The 15,145-nt window shown below is 56.6% G+C and overlaps 2 protein-coding genes across 2 annotated transcripts in view; one reads left to right on the forward strand and one right to left on the reverse strand.

Annotated features, from left to right (window-relative positions):
- Positions 1 to 5,690, forward strand: part of BCL9L (BCL9 like) — a 16,562-nt gene extending 10,872 nt beyond the window's left edge. The window contains exons 4-8 of the mRNA XM_004385649.2: positions 562 to 772; positions 960 to 1,044; positions 1,161 to 3,450; positions 3,902 to 4,183; positions 4,597 to 5,690. Of these exons, the coding sequence (XP_004385706.1) occupies positions 562 to 772; positions 960 to 1,044; positions 1,161 to 3,450; positions 3,902 to 4,183; positions 4,597 to 5,690 (3,962 nt within the window). The remainder of the gene's footprint in view (positions 1 to 561; positions 773 to 959; positions 1,045 to 1,160; positions 3,451 to 3,901; positions 4,184 to 4,596) is intronic.
- Positions 5,691 to 7,875: 2,185 nt separating this feature from the next.
- The window catches only part of CXCR5 (C-X-C motif chemokine receptor 5), a 12,218-nt gene continuing 4,948 nt past the window's right edge, over positions 7,876 to 15,145 (reverse strand). The window contains exon 2 of the mRNA XM_004385651.2: positions 7,876 to 10,591. Within this exon, the coding sequence (XP_004385708.1) occupies positions 9,527 to 10,591 (1,065 nt within the window). The 3' untranslated portion in view covers positions 7,876 to 9,526. The remainder of the gene's footprint in view (positions 10,592 to 15,145) is intronic.

Here is a 15,145-nt window from a genome sequence, read left to right on the forward strand (position 1 = left end):
GATGGATATCCAGTTATGCCAGCACCATTTGTTAAAGAGACTGTGTTTTCCCCAATTAATGGACTTTGGGCCTTTGTCAAATATCAGCTGCTCATAGGTAGAACTGTTTTATATGGGATCAAATTGATGACAGCAACTGGAAAGATTAGATAGGAACCTTAGGGGGCAGTGAGTTTATGTTAATGGGGGAGGAACAACTCAGAAAAGGAGGGTGAGAATGGTTGCAAAACTCAAAGAACGTAATCAATGTCACTAAATTGTACCTGTAGAAACTGCTGAGTTGGTATGTTTTGCTGTGTATATTTTCAACAACAACAACAAAATAAATAAAATTTAGAGAATTAAAAAAAAAAAAAAAAGACTAGTCTAGGGCCAATACGTGTGAAAATTAGACTGGTAAAAACACGAGATGTGGCCACACGTGACCCTGAAAAGATGAGCTAATGAACAGTGAGCCTCGGTCCCTGGGCGCCCCTTGGGTGGGATGGGGCGAGGGCTCCGAGCTGGTTCTTTCTGAATCTGGCTGCTTACTGCCTTGCTCTCTCCTCTCTCCTCATGCAGATTGTAATGTAGCAGACCCAGCCATGGCGGCCCCACAGCTGGGTCCCAGCCAAGCCCCCCAACTGCCCCTCAGTGAGAGCAGCGCACCAGGCCCCCCTCATGGCCCCCCACCAGGCCTGCGGCCTGATGCCCCCGGGAGCGGGGGCGGGGGCGTCCCTGGAAAGCCGCCTTCACAGTTCGTATATGTCTTCACCACCCACCTGGCCAACACGTAAGTGCCTCAAGGGAGGCCAAGTCTGCTCTGTCTCCCCAGCCTTTAGGGTCCTCCGGGGGTCTAGGAGTGAGCACAACCCCTCCCCTGGGGCCCTGAGGCAGCTCATGCAGGGGGCAGGGCTGGGTGAGGCAGGGCTCCCTCCTGCCCACCTCTCTGAGCTGTCTGCCCCAACCCTCTGGTGCAGGGCCGCAGAGGCAGTGCTCCAGGGTCGGGCAGACTCCATCCTCGCCTACCACCAGCAGAATGTGCCCCGGGCCAAGCTCGACCAGGTGAGTGAGCTGCCTGGTCTGGTGCCCTAGCAGGCCTAGCACAGAGCCTCCGTGAACAACGGGATTGGCTGGTGCATCCCCTTCCTGTCTCATGCTCTGCCTTTGTCCTTCCACAGGCCCCTAAGGTGCCGCCCACCCCAGAACCGCTACCCCTGAGCACGCCATCAGCAGGCACCCCACAGTCCCAGCCACCTCCATTGCCACCGCCACCACCACCACCCCCTGGCAGTGCTCCCCCAGCTTTGCCCCAGGAGGGACCCTCTGAGGACACCACTCAGGACCTGACACCCAACTCGGTGGGAGCTGCCAGCACCGGCGGTGGGACTGGAGGCACTCACCCTAACACCCCCACGGCTGCCACTGCCAACAACTCCGTGCCTCCGGGAGGAGAACCCAGCAGTGCCTCTGGCCCTGCCCTGCTGGGGGAGGCTGCCCCTACAGCAACAGGGCAGCGAAACCTGGCGGGCTCTGAGGGCCTGTCCAAGGAGCAGCTGGAACATCGAGAACGTTCTCTCCAGACCCTGCGAGACATTGAACGGCTGTTGCTTCGCAGTGGGGAGGCTGAGCCCTTCCTCAAGGGACCCCCAGGAGGTGCAGGCGAGGGCGGGACACCAGCACAAGCTCCACCTACCCCCCAGCAGCCACCCACGGCCCCTTCCAGCGGGCTGAAGAAGTATGAGGAACCCCTGCAGTCCATGATTTCGCAGACCCAGAACTTGGGGGGCCCCCCGCTGGAGCATGAAGTGCCTGGGCACTCCCCGGGTGGAGACATGGGGCAACAAATGAACATGATGATGCAGAGGCTGGGCCAGGACAGCCTGACACCAGAGCAGGTGGCCTGGCGCAAGCTGCAGGAGGAGTACTACGAAGAGAAGCGGCGGAAGGAGGAGCAGATTGGGCTGCACGGGGGCCGCCCTCTGCAGGACATGATGGGCATGGGAGGCATGATGGTGAGGGGGCCACCCCCTCCCTACCACAGCAAGCCTGGGGATCAGTGGCCGCCTGGAATGGGCGCACAACTGCGGGGGCCTATAGATGTCCAAGATCCCATGCAGCTCCGGGGTGGACCTCCCTTCCCCGGCCCCCGTTTCCCAGGCAACCAGATGCAGCGGGTTCCTGGGTTTGGGAGCATGCAGAGTATGCCCATGGAGGTACCCATGAATGCCATGCAGAGACCTGTGAGGCCGGGCATGGGCTGGACTGAAGACCTGCCCCCCATGGGGGGCCCAGGCAATTTTGCCCAGAGCACCGTTCCCTACCCCGGCGGGCAGGGTGAGGCGGAGCGATTCATGACACCACGAGTTCGTGAGGAGCTGCTGAGGCACCAGCTGCTGGAGAAGCGGTCGATGGGCATGCAGCGCCCCCTGGGCATGGCCAGCAGTGGCATGGGGCAAGGCATGGAGATGGAGCGGATGATGCAAGCACACCGGCAGATGGATCCAGCCATGTTCCCTGGGCAGATGGCTGGTGGCGAGGGCCTTGCGGGCGCGCCCATGGGCATGGAGTTTGGTGGAGGCCGGGGCCTCCTGAGTCCCCCCATGGGGCAGTCTGGGCTGAGGGAAGTGGACCCTCCTATGGGGCCAGGCAACCTCAACATGAACATGAATGTGAACATGAACATGAACATGAACCTGAATGTGCAGATGACCCCGCAGCAGCAGATGCTAATGTCACAGAAGATGCGGGGTCCCGGGGATATGATGGGGCCCCAGGGCCTTAGTCCCGAGGAGATGGCCCGGGTCCGGGCCCAGAACGGCAGTGGCATGATGGGAGGCCCCCAGAAGATGCTTATGCCTTCACAATTTCCCAACCAGGGCCAGCAGGGATTCTCTGGGAGCCAGGGACCCTACCAAGCCATGCCCCAGGACATGGGCAATACCCAAGACATGTTCAGCCCTGACCAGAGTTCAATGTCCATAGGCAACGTGGGTACTGCCCGGCTCAGCCACATGCCTCTGGCCCCTGCATCTAATCCTCCTGGGTCCATGCACTCAGCCCCCAACCGAGGGCTGGGCAGGCGGCCTTCTGACCTCACCATCAGTATTAATCAGATGGGCTCGCCAGGCATGGGGCATCTGAAGTCACCCACCCTTAGCCAGGTGCACTCACCTCTGGTCACCTCACCCTCTGCCAACCTCAAGTCACCCCAGACTCCCTCACAGATGGTGCCCTTGCCTTCTGCCAACCCACCGGGACCTCTCAAGTCGCCCCAGGTCCTCAGCTCCTCCCTCAGCGTCCGTTCGCCCACTGGCTCACCCAGCAGGCTCAAGTCTCCCTCCATGGCGGTGCCTTCTCCAGGCTGGGTTGCCTCGCCCAAGACAGCCATGCCCAGCCCTGGCGTCTCCCAGAACAAGCAGCCGCCTCTCAACATGAACTCTTCCACCACCCTGGGCAACATGGAACAGGGTGAGTCAATAGGGCCAGCCAAGCGGGCATTGGACTCTGGTATTGGGAGCCTCTGAGGTGGGTATGTTCCTGCTGGGGCTGGAGGATGAGTTAAGGCATTTGTGCCGGGGGCCAGCAATGGCTGACTCTGCCTGAGGGGCAGCTGTTGGCAGTTGTGTGTGGTTGTTCTCAGGGAGAACAAGGTAAACCCCCAAAAAACCGAAGGGAACAAAACTGAGAATCTCCTCACTGCCCAGGGCCCGGAGGCTGCAGGGATTACTTGAAGATGGGTGGGCTGTAGTGATAATGGGTGGCCTGCTGTTCAGTGGGACATCTGAATAGAGTGTGCTTGGTGGGGTCAGCTGGAGATGTGAGGAGCTGACCTCTTCCTGAACCTCCCACTGTGAGCAGCCAAATTCATCTTCCCCTCCCCAGTCACCCCTGCTCTCTTTCTGTCTCCCCGCTTCTGTAGGTGCTCTCCCGCCTAGCGGCCCCCGGAGCAGCTCCTCCGCGCCTCCTGCCAACCCTCCCAGTGGCCTCATGAACCCCAGCCTACCATTCACTTCCTCCCCAGACCCCACGCCTTCCCAGAACCCCCTGTCACTGATGATGTCCCAGATGTCCAAGTATGCCATGCCCAGCTCTACCCCGCTCTACCACAATGCCATCAAGACCATCGCCACCTCAGACGACGAGCTGCTGCCTGACCGGCCCCTGCTGCCCCCGCCACCACCACCGCAGGGCTCCGGGCCAGGTGCGAGGCCAGGAAGGGGGCCCCAGGGAGACCAGCTGATGTGGGCACTGGGAGTGGGAGAAGCCGGGTGTGGTCAATAGTTGCCCCTTGTGGTCATGCTGGCTTTTGTGCACTTTCTGAGGGCCCCGGGAGTGCGGGTCTGACATCTGTGACATTGCTCCCACTTGCCACAAGCATTTCATGCAGCCAAGCCCAGAGCACTTGAGTGCCCAGGGCAAAATGGGGTCAGAAACTAGATTCTGGCTTCTAGTTGAAATGCCTCAAGTCTCTTCCCTGGCAGCCAGGAAAGGCCAATGTGGTGAAAGCTCTCACCCCTGGCACCCACCTGGCTGGGGTGGGGAAGGGCTGAGTTCTGCACCCTGCCCAAGTTGGGCATGCGCTGTTCCTGACCCTCTTTTCCTCTTTCCCCACAGGAATCAGCAACAACCAGCCCAACCAGATACACCTGAACTCAGCTGCTGCCCAGAGTCCCATGGGCATGAACCTGCCAGGCCAGCAGCCCCTGTCCCATGAGCCCCCACCCACCATGTTGCCCTCCCCTACCCCTCTGGGCTCCAACATTCCACTGCATCCCAATGCACAGGGGACAGGAGGCCCCCCCCAAAACTCAATGTTAATGGCTTCGGGGGGCCCAGACTCCCTGAATGCCCCTTGTGGCTCTGTGCCCAGCTCCTCCCAGATGATGCCCTTCCCCCCTCGGCTGCAGCAGCCTCATGGTGCCATGGCCCCCAGTGGGGGTGGGGGCGGGGGGCCTGGCCTGCAGCAGCACTACCCCTCAGGCATGCCCCTGCCCCCCGAGGACCTGCCTAGCCAGCCGCCAGGCCCCATGCCCCCCCAGCAGCACCTGATGGGCAAAGGCATGGCTGGGCGAATGGGTGATGCGTATCCACCAGGCGTGCTCCCCGGGGTGGCGTCAGTGCTGAACGACCCTGAGCTGAGCGAGGTGATCCGGCCCACCCCGACGGGGATCCCTGAGTTCGACTTGTCGAGGATCATTCCCTCCGAGAAACCAAGCAGCACCCTCCAGTACTTCCCCAAGAGCGAGAATCAGCCCCCCAAGGCCCAGCCCCCCAATCTGCATCTCATGAACCTGCAGAACATGATGGCGGAGCAGACTCCCTCACGGCCCCCCAACCTCCCAGGCCAGCAGGGCGTCCAGCGGGGCCTCAGCATGTCCATGTGCCACCCCGGACAGATGTCCTTGCTGGGCAGGACAGGTGTGCCCCCACAGCAGGGCATGGTGCCCCATGGCCTGCACCAGGGGGTCATGTCCCCACCACAAAGCCTCATGACCCAGCAGAATTTCATGCTGATGAAGCAGCGCAGTGTGGGGGGCGAGGTCTACAGCCAACCCCCTCACATGCTCTCCCCACAGGGCTCCCTCATGGGCCCCCCGCCCCAGCAGAACCTCATGGTGTCCCACCCCTTGCGGCAGCGCAGTGTGTCTCTGGACAGCCAGATGGGCTACCTCCCCGCGCCGGGTAGCATGGCCAATCTGCCCTTCTAGCAGTCCCTGCGGGAGGCTGCAGCTGGGGGCAATATTGCAAATACGAGAACCTTAACAAAATTTCTTCCCCTCCAGTGTTGGGATGGCCTGGGTCGAGGGGTGGGGTGGAGGGGGTGGGAGGGGGCTTGTGTTGGGAGTGGCATTTGTGGAAACCAGACGTGCCGGCAGCTTAGGGGGAAGTGGTAGAGTGGGGTGGGGGAGGGGAGGGCAGATTTTGGATTGGGGTTGTGTTCCATTTCGGCCACCAGGACTGCCCCCTTTCCCACTCAGTCCAGTTCCTATGGAGCCTCTATTCCCCTTTCGTCTCTCTGCACCCGCCCTCCCTCAGCTAGGCTTTCAGAGCCGCCTCCGTCTCTTCCTCCTCCTCTCTTGTCTCTAGAGCTCCGCTTCCCTCCTCCTCTTGCTTCTCTGTCCCCACCTGCTTTTCCTTCTGTCTTTTCCTGCCTCATTTCCTCTCCCTGCTGATGTGGCTGACCCCCTCTCCTACCCCTCCCTGCAAGCGGCTGGCCAGGTGGGCAGGTGCCAGCCGGAGCTGTAAATAGAGCGCTGCGCTTTTGTGCCGGTTTGTGTGTGTGCTGTATTTCTGTGTTTTGATAGAAGTCAAAGAAGGATAAAAGAAACCCTCCCCCCAACCCCGCTCCCCGTCTTCAGACTGTGGCCCCTTCCATTCCCCTGGACCCAGGGACATGCTGTCTTACACGCCCACCCCACTGTTTGCAGTGTCTCTGGGTTAATAAAGGATACCATTCGTGTCCCCTACCCAAGTGGTAAAATGACATCGATGCCTCACACCTAAATTGAAATCAGACCATCTAGGCTTTCACCTGGCGAGCCCAGCAGGGCTGAGACCCCAGGGCAGCAGCCTGTCTGCTGCTGAGTGATGATTCAGGGAGTACACGTGTGCGCCGGCACTGGTGTGTGCTCCACGCGGTGACATGGAGCCCTGGCTTTCCAGCTGTGGGCATCTGGGTGTCCCCTGCTGCTGCTAAATTTTAGCCAGTAAGATGAAGCCTTTTGTCCCCAGTCTGGGATGAAGGAAGGGAGGAAGAGGAGGTGGCTGTGTGGCCCCCTTGAGTGGAGCCGTGGAGGTGGGTGGCATGGTGCCACTGAGCCTGTGGTGGCCAAGATGGTCCTGTGCCTGCTGCAGTAGCCCTCGGCCAGGTAATCTCCAGGGCCCTGGCTCTGCCAGAGGCTGCCACCTACTTCTCACAAAAGGAGGAAGGAAGAGGGTTTGACTGAGTCAGTCTGCCTTCCCCCCAGCCTCCACCCCTGAGAAAGGAATCAGGGAAGTGTTGGAGGAGGGGGGCAGGGGAGCTTCCCACTGCCTCTCTCTGCCTGGCAAGGTCCCTATGCCCAGGGCTCAGGGTGCATACTAGGTCTGCCTGCCCACCCAGGCTCAGCCACTGCCTCCCCCTCAGCCCCCTGTTCTTCCCAGAAGAATTCCCTGCCACCTCTGGTCAGAGCTGAAGCCATACACAACTGGGTGTTTTGCCCCCTTGGCCCCAGGAGAAAAAGACTTCTTTTCTCACTTCCTTTCCTGCCTTGCGAGAAGGCGGTGGGGCAGTTCCCTGGCTAAGGCCTTTAGCGCCCCGCCTCCTGGGCCACAGGCCCTTTCTAGACAGGGTGTCTTCTGCCATGGCCTCCATCCCCAGTCTTTTTGACATGCAGGGCCCTGGCTCGCATTGGCAGCTGTAACACAAAGGGAATTTGCCCCACTTCTCCCACGTATGGTGCTGTCCTCAGTCCACCGTCAGCCAGGTTGCGCTCTTCTGGGCTGGCTGCAGGTTCCTGCCTTCCCCAGCACCTCCCAGGGGCCAGGGCCAGGGCCAGGCCCTCTGTATTTGGGGGCCACCTGCCCTCCATCCTGCCAGGCATTTTGCCCGCCCTGCCTCAACCTGGGCCCTGTGCCCATGAGGCCCCTCCCACCCCTGACCTGAGACTCCTCAAACTGTCTGACACTTGTGTTTCCTGCCCTGAGGAGAGGGGTCAGACCACAAGGGCCCAAGCCCTCCCCACCCCGCTCTCTACCACCTCCACCACCAGACTAGCTTTCCAAGGTGAACTCCACAGGCCAGCCTACTCCCTTCCTCCATTCACGGCCATACCCCCAGCCATTTTGTACCATTATATAAATATATATATAAATATAAATATATAAATACAATATGTGAAGACATCTTCTTGGTTTTTATTTTGAAACAATTTTTAGGCTTGTTCCGGGGGTCTCTGTGCTGCCTGTACTGTATTGACCTGTTTTATAGGTGCCTTTTTATTAAAAAGAGAAAATTCAAAATCCAGCCTCTTGCCTTTTTGCTTATGTGGCTAACTCCTCCAGCCCAGCTTGCTATTGGATGCTGGGAAGAAAAGGGGACCCCAGGGCTTCCCAGTGGTCTGCGACGAAGGCATAGCCCCAAGGTCCCCAGCTCTGATTTCCCTAGTGGGTGCCTCCCAGGGAGCTTGACTTATTGGCTTGACTGGGACTGGGCAGCCCAGATCTGGCCCTGACTGCCCTCGCCACCCCAGATCCGAGGCTGAGGAGGAGGGAGGGATTGCCCAGAACTGCCTGACAGCGCGGAGCAGCTTCCTCTGGTTCCATCTGAGTAGTATCCTCTCAGGGCAGGGCTTCCTTGGGGGCCTGGGGACTTCCCAGCCCAGGTCTTCACTCACACTGCCCTGCCTAAGGCGAGACCCAGAGGGACTGAGCTCTGGGCTTGGCCTGCAGACGGGGCGATGAGGTGACTCCCAGAGGCCTCCCCACCCCCCAGCCCCTGGCTCTTTTGACTCCTTTCACCTCAGGGGTCTACATCCCTATTCTGCCTCTTGGCCGAGCACTCCCTCTCCTGTAGTCTGAGACCCCTCTACTGCTCTAGGAGTTCCCTCTGCCCCTCTAGCTTATGGGGAGGGGTTGGGAAGGACGATGAGTCTGCCCAGAACCCACCAGCATTCTGGATCCGGCCTACTCTGAGAGTTCTCTGCCCCATCTCCACCTCCATTCCGGGCAGAAGAAACAGCTGAGTTCCCTTTATACTTGTCTCTCTTTAGGGCTGGGGAATGGGGATTTCTTTCCCATATTGGGCCTCTCCTTTGCTGGCTCAGCCTTGGTTCTTTGCCAGGACACCAGCTGTGCCGCTGAGAACACCTGGAGTCTGCCTCAGCCTGCAGACTTGCCGGGCCCCCTGAGAGTCCGGCCCAGCACTGGTGTGGTCAGAGCCAGGGGCCGCTACCCTAACAGAGCTTCCAGTCTGAGCTTCCTGCTTAGTCAAATGGCTGCAGGGCTAGGGGCCTAGCAGAATGTCTGTGTTCATCAGGGACTGAGATGTGTCAAGACCACACTCCCTTGTCAGCTTGCCTTACCTCGGCCCCAACCTCCATCTATCCCCTGGTGCTCAGCTTCTCTTGGCTTCATTCAGCTGGTGGGATATGAGGAGAGGTGGGTAGCTGTGGAGGTCAGAGGCCCATAAAATGATGGAGTCCATTCTGGAAGGGGCTTGACTTTCCCTATTGGCAACAGTAGAAGTAAAAGTTGTTTCCTGAGCTCTGGATGGTTAGGATGAGAGAAGGTGTGTGGTGGCCTTTCAGCCCAGAGTGATGCAGATGCGCACAGGTAGAATTTGCTTTGCCTTTGGGCTACTTTCCCCTCCCTGGGCTCCAGCCTAGCCATGGGGCTGAGAGAAGCACTGGCAGGGATGTCCTAGAAAGAGGGGTTGACTCATCCAGTTCCCCTATATGAAGATGCTGGCCAAGGTGAGCTCTGAGGAACCCAACTCCTGTTGAAAGGGGTTCCAGAGTCACTGCATCCATGCAAGGAAAGCAGAAAAAAAAGGGGATGCTGGGACTTAGAAGGTGGTGAGGGAAGTGGCATTCTCTGACTCAGAGAGACTGCTCTTGCGCCAACTTGGGAAGAGCTGGCAAAGGGAGGAGGAGCCGGCACAGCCCAGCTTGGTGAGAAGCCGAGACAGATCACTGCGGAACTTCACACCGGCGAAAGTGTAGAGCACAGGGTTGAGGCAGCAGTGGGCCAGGCCCAGGAACTCACTCATCGTGATGGCCACAGAGAGATAGCCATTTAGTTCACACCTACTGCCCACGGCCTTCAGCCTCACCAGGGTGTCCAGGAAGATGATGATGTGGTAGGGAGACCAGCAGAGAAAGAAGACACTTGTCACCAGAATGGCCACCCTGACCGCCTTCTGCCTCTGAGGGCGCCGTTGGGCCTGGCACAGCCTGTGCACCACCCCCACGTAGCACCAACCCATCACCAGCATGGGCAGCAGGAACCCACCGACATGGTAGAGGAAGCGGGAGATGAACCAGGCGTTGCTTTCTGCTTGGTTCTCTTGGGAGAAGATGCAGCGTGGCAGGGAGTTGTTGTGATGCTGTTGGCTGACTTTGGCAAAGAGAAGCTCTGGCAAGGCAAAGAGGAAGCCCGCCAGCCAGATGGTGGCACAGGTGATGTGGATGGAGAGGAGACGGCGGTGGCGGTAGGCGTGGACAGCATGGACGATGGCCAGGTAGCGGTCCACAGCAATGCAGGCTAGGAGCAGGCTGCTGCAATAGAAGTTGACCTTGTGCAGAGCTATCACAGTTTTGCAGAGGAAGGTGCCCAGGACCCAGCCCACAGAGCCCTCGGCCACAGCAAAGGGCAGGATGAAGACTAGCAGGAGGTCAGCCACTGCCAAGTGGAACAGGAAGGTCTCCGTGGAGCTGCGTGTCTGCCGGTGACGCTCCAGGATCACCAGCACCAGGATGTTGCCCATCATGCCCAGGAGGAAGATGAGGCCATAAGCCACAGGCATGAATGTGGCCTTGAAGGAAGCCAGTAGGGGCCCCTCAGCTGTAGAGCAGAAGTAGTTTTCCTTCGGGGACACCGTGCTGTCACTGTAGTTGCTGAATTCCTTGTACTGCAAGGACAAGGGAGACAGTAGGGCAGGAAAATGAGGACCTGGTCTTTCCTCTCCGAGAGGAACCCTGACTCCCTTATTGCATTTTCGTATCTCTCCTACTCCTCCAGGATAACTGCTTTTGTCCCTTCGCTCCCCATTTGTGCCACTGACCAAATCCCAATTTTCCTTTGTGTATCTTTGGACAAATCACTTTGCTTTGTCCAACTTTAGTTTTCTCATCAGTAAACCAAACCAGTTGCCGTTGACTCAACTTTGACTCATGGCGAGCCCATGCGTGTCAGAGTAGAACTGTGCTCCACTGGGGTTTCCATGGCTGATTTTTCACTAGGCCTTTCTTCCAAGGCATCTCTGAATGGATGCGAACCTCCAGCCTTTCGGTTAGCAGCCAAGTGTGTTTACACCACTCTGGGACTCCTTCTTATAGGTAAAATGGACTAATTCCTCCCAAGGCAGTGAAAGATGAAAGGAGATATATGCATGGTGTGGATGTACTTTGTAAACTCAGAAGTGCTGTGCACCTCTTATTTTGTGTGTCTATATGTCCTCAGGTATGGGAGGCTGCAGGCCGAGGTGGAATCAGGGCTTAATTTTGGGAAAGGATCTGGGTGGGATGAGGAGCCATCTGTTACTATTCTGAAGAGAACAGTCCAGTGGGCACTGAAGCCTGGATCCTACTGGGTAGGGAGACTAATGGGACCTGCTGGTTTCCTCTTGATGTGCCCCCTATTCCTGACTGTGTTCATTACGGCTGCAGTTGTGGTAATAGCCTCCTATTTACTGAGGACACCAGTCATCCTGCCAGGTGCTTTTTGGGCCTCATTTAATCTCTAAAACAAGCTCAAGGCATGTAATATTATTCCTGTCTTACAGAGCCTAAGAGTGCAGAGCTGGCAAATTTCAGGTTTGTTGGAACCCACCTTTGTCTACCTCCACTGCACAGCCCTGCCTGGACGTCCCCCTGACACTACTGGGGAGAGCAATGGATAAATTGTTCCCTGCTACTTGCCGTGACTAATAAAACCCCTTCTGGCTCTCAGCCCACAGCAAGGGGAGCTTCAGAAAGCCAGAGAGAGGCAGCAGGAAGGAAGGGCACACAGGGAGACCCAGGCACAGGGCTGAGGGAGGGAACCTGTTCCAAGTGAAGGGGGCGTGCCTGCTGTGTCTCCGGAAGTCTCCCTCCCTCCCCTCTCTAGCCACTCCCCCCACCCCCCAGCACTCAGGTTGTTTACCCAGCTAACCACAAAGGAAGACATGGTGCTTGTTTTCATACCTTTCACTCACAGCTGTCCCATTGCACCTGCTCCTGCTCCTCCCCAGCTCTGTTCTTCCCACTCCTCCCTAGCCAGCCCCCTCCCCACAGCAATTCAAAACCAATTATCTAGCCAAATGATGTGGGTTCAAAAGACCATTCTGTAAACAATGAGTCCCAGGGAGGCAGAGGATGGGATGGGGTACTCTTCCCCCCAGCCTCTGGGTGGTCTCATGCTGCTGTCCTTCCAGAAGAGGAGGGTCCTGGGTGACCCCCAAGCAGGGGATGGTTGCACTGGCTACCCACAGGGCTCTCTTGCTACCCAGGGGCCCTGGTTGTGGGTCACACACTCACTCTCAGTGGTGGGCAGACCCATTCCCCAACCTGGACCTTTCCTTTCTGGTACCTGGGGCAGGCAGCTCTGTGAGAAGAGGGTAGGGGATCCATTAGTGCAATGGCTGCTCCCCCAGCCAATATCCCTCTGCCTTCTTCACCCTAATGCTCAGGACTCTCCTTATGCTCTCTCCATGGGCTCCATGCCTGCCGACTTTGCTCCACTTCTACCTATCTATCTATCTCCTACGTGGAGGACAGGGTGACTTTTCCCACACACAAGTCCCATCCCATCAGTGTCCTACTTAAAGTCCTTCGCTGGCTCCCCGTCACCTATAAACAGTGGTTTTCTTTTTATATCTTTTTTTTCAATTTCACATTCTCTAGTCAATTATAGGAAAAAGTCATGTTGTCATAAAATTTCATCAACAGAAGATTGGAATAAGCCCTTCTTAGTGCATTCCTACGACAGAATACAATGCAGTGCTCCAAAAGAAATAGGGTTTATCCATATGTTCTCTTAGGGAAAAATGTTAAAAAACATATTGCTAAATTTCAGAACCAATTGCAGAGTATCACAGACAGCCTGATCTCGCTGACTTTCTTTGAAGAGTGCCCATGGTTATGTGTTTATCACAAGGTGTTCCTGGGTCAGAGTGGGGCTGGAGGAGGCTCCAGCCTTCCCTCTTTCCTTTAAACCAGAGCTCTCTGCTTTTGTCTCATGCGTTGTTTCACACATAAGCTTTTGAGGAAATGGTTCTGTGGCTCAAAAAATCTTTTGAAAACCATGGGCCTGCAGGGTGAGGTCTAAACTCCACAATGGAGCCTTCTATTTAATTACTTTAGGCACCCTACCCTCCAGATATATCCTTCTACCGGCTGCCAACCCCAACACCCCACCATTCGTAGCCCCAAAACTTTGCTTAGACTCTTCCTTTTGCCAGGCAGGACTTTCTTCCCAAGTTTTGCCAGTTTAATTCCTACTCTTCCTTCAAAGCCCAACTCTATGCCACTTTCCTACATCCTTCCTAGCCCTCCCCACTTAGAATGACATTCTCTTATCTCAAAACATTAAGTGTGCCTTTATTATAGCACTCAGGGCTGGGATGTCCATTTCCTCATTAGATGGCGAGCTCCTGGACTCAGGCCTTTTCTATCCCCCTCACAAGGCCGTGTGTTTTACACATGACAGACATGTAACACATGTTTACGGGACTGCTCTGGAAGAAGCTTCCACGAGAGAGCCAGGGACCTTTATATTCTGGGACTCTCTCTGCACCTCAGAGGGACTCAGACACTCCCATATGGCCTTCTTCCGTTCTTGCCTCCTCCCTATACCCCTGACTGCCTGGAACCTACCCTTGGGCTCTCTCTTGGTATCGGGAGCTATTCCCAATATTGTCATTGAACACAGCCATTTGTCTCATCTTGGAATTTAGAAGGAGTTAAAGGGAGAAAACAGTGGGGTTAGCAGCCTCTAGGAAGAGCAAAGCAATTCAGGCCGAGGGAGGAGAGATGCAGTTAGCAGGGCTGGATTCCACCTTCCTCAGCAGGTTGTCCCACTCCCAGTGGAGGGCTTAGGTCTTGCCAACCTGGCTGCCCCAGAAGGCCCTTTATGAGAACCCCTCAAGTCCTTGTCCTCCAAAGCATCCAGGCTGATTGGTTTATTACTCATTTAAAGTCAGCACAATGGGACATCTCCCTATGGCTCTAGAGTCCCCATCTCCTGAGAACCCAGAGTGGGGTTTCGAGGGAACAGCTTACTGCCCCTTCTTCCTTGCCAAGAGTTATTTATTTGACAAAGTGGTCAGGCAGAGAGGGGAAGATGGCAGGAAGCTTGTTCGTGGGGTGCTGAAAGCTAGCAGTACAGCTTAGCAGGAGGTGTCAAACAGAAATTTTAGGGGCTCGGGAGTGGTATGTGTTAAAGCCACTTCCCATACACAGGGGATCAGGCACCCCCACCCTATCCCAAATCATGGAGAGAGCTAATAAAGCAAGGCTGGCTCTGGCCTGGCAAGAAGTTGAGAAATCGAGACTCCTGTGGTGCAAAAGGGAGCCCTCCAAGACTCACAGCCAGAGGAGCACAGTGTGGGCAATTGGGATGAGTAACTCAGTCTTTGATGTAAAAATCTGCAGAAACCCAACACCTTCATGCACATACATTCTGACAGCAACATGCACCCTGTGTAGATGCAGACTTGTGCCAAATGGGCCCATGCCAACATGTGGCACCCAGTGGACAGCAAGCTACACATAGACCAGGGACTCCTGCCCCAAAGAGGGCAAGAAAACCCAATGACCAGAATGAAGCTGAGCATGGAGCCAGGAGTCTAGTTAGGAAATGGTGGGAGCACTGGGAATGGGGGCAGGAGGAGGGGCTGGCACAGTGCCCTGGTATTGAGGTGCCAGGAGGGGGAGAAGGGGTGAAGAGATGCTAAGCGGTGGGATCCACATATTACTCTTCTCCTTTCCCCCTCTGGCTTTCCCTTCTTTCCTTCCTTGGGAGCCACTTTAGGACCCCGGCTCCTCCCTGAATAATTAAAGTCCCTAAGCCCCTCTGACTTCTCCAAATAACAAAGTTGCCTCACTGCCCTGCACTGGCCACATGAAGCCAGGAAACGTTTGCTGACTGGGATTCTACATCAGCAGGTGTGTGTGGGGGGTGGGGGTAGGGTGGGAAGCGGTGTTTCTGGGGCATTCCTCAGAGACTTGTCCTGGATACCCTCCTCTTTGCATTCATAGCCCTGTCTTGGCTGAGGACGTGGGTGAGGTCTGAGCACATTTTCAGACAATGCAGTGTTCTCCACAGGCTGGAGCTATGGGCCCAAACTAACCCAGTGGAATTGCATGGGGGAAAATATGGAGACCTGAACTCAGGTTTCAAACATCAGCTGTCCAGGAACAAGTTAGGGAAGACCTGGCTTAACAATAGTTCAGGAGAAAAAGACCCAGGAGTTTTTGACTGCAAA

Source organism: Trichechus manatus, unplaced genomic scaffold (genome assembly GCF_000243295.1).
Source record: "Trichechus manatus latirostris isolate Lorelei unplaced genomic scaffold, TriManLat1.0 scaffold00143, whole genome shotgun sequence".
Lineage (NCBI taxonomy): Eukaryota > Metazoa > Chordata > Mammalia > Sirenia > Trichechidae > Trichechus > Trichechus manatus.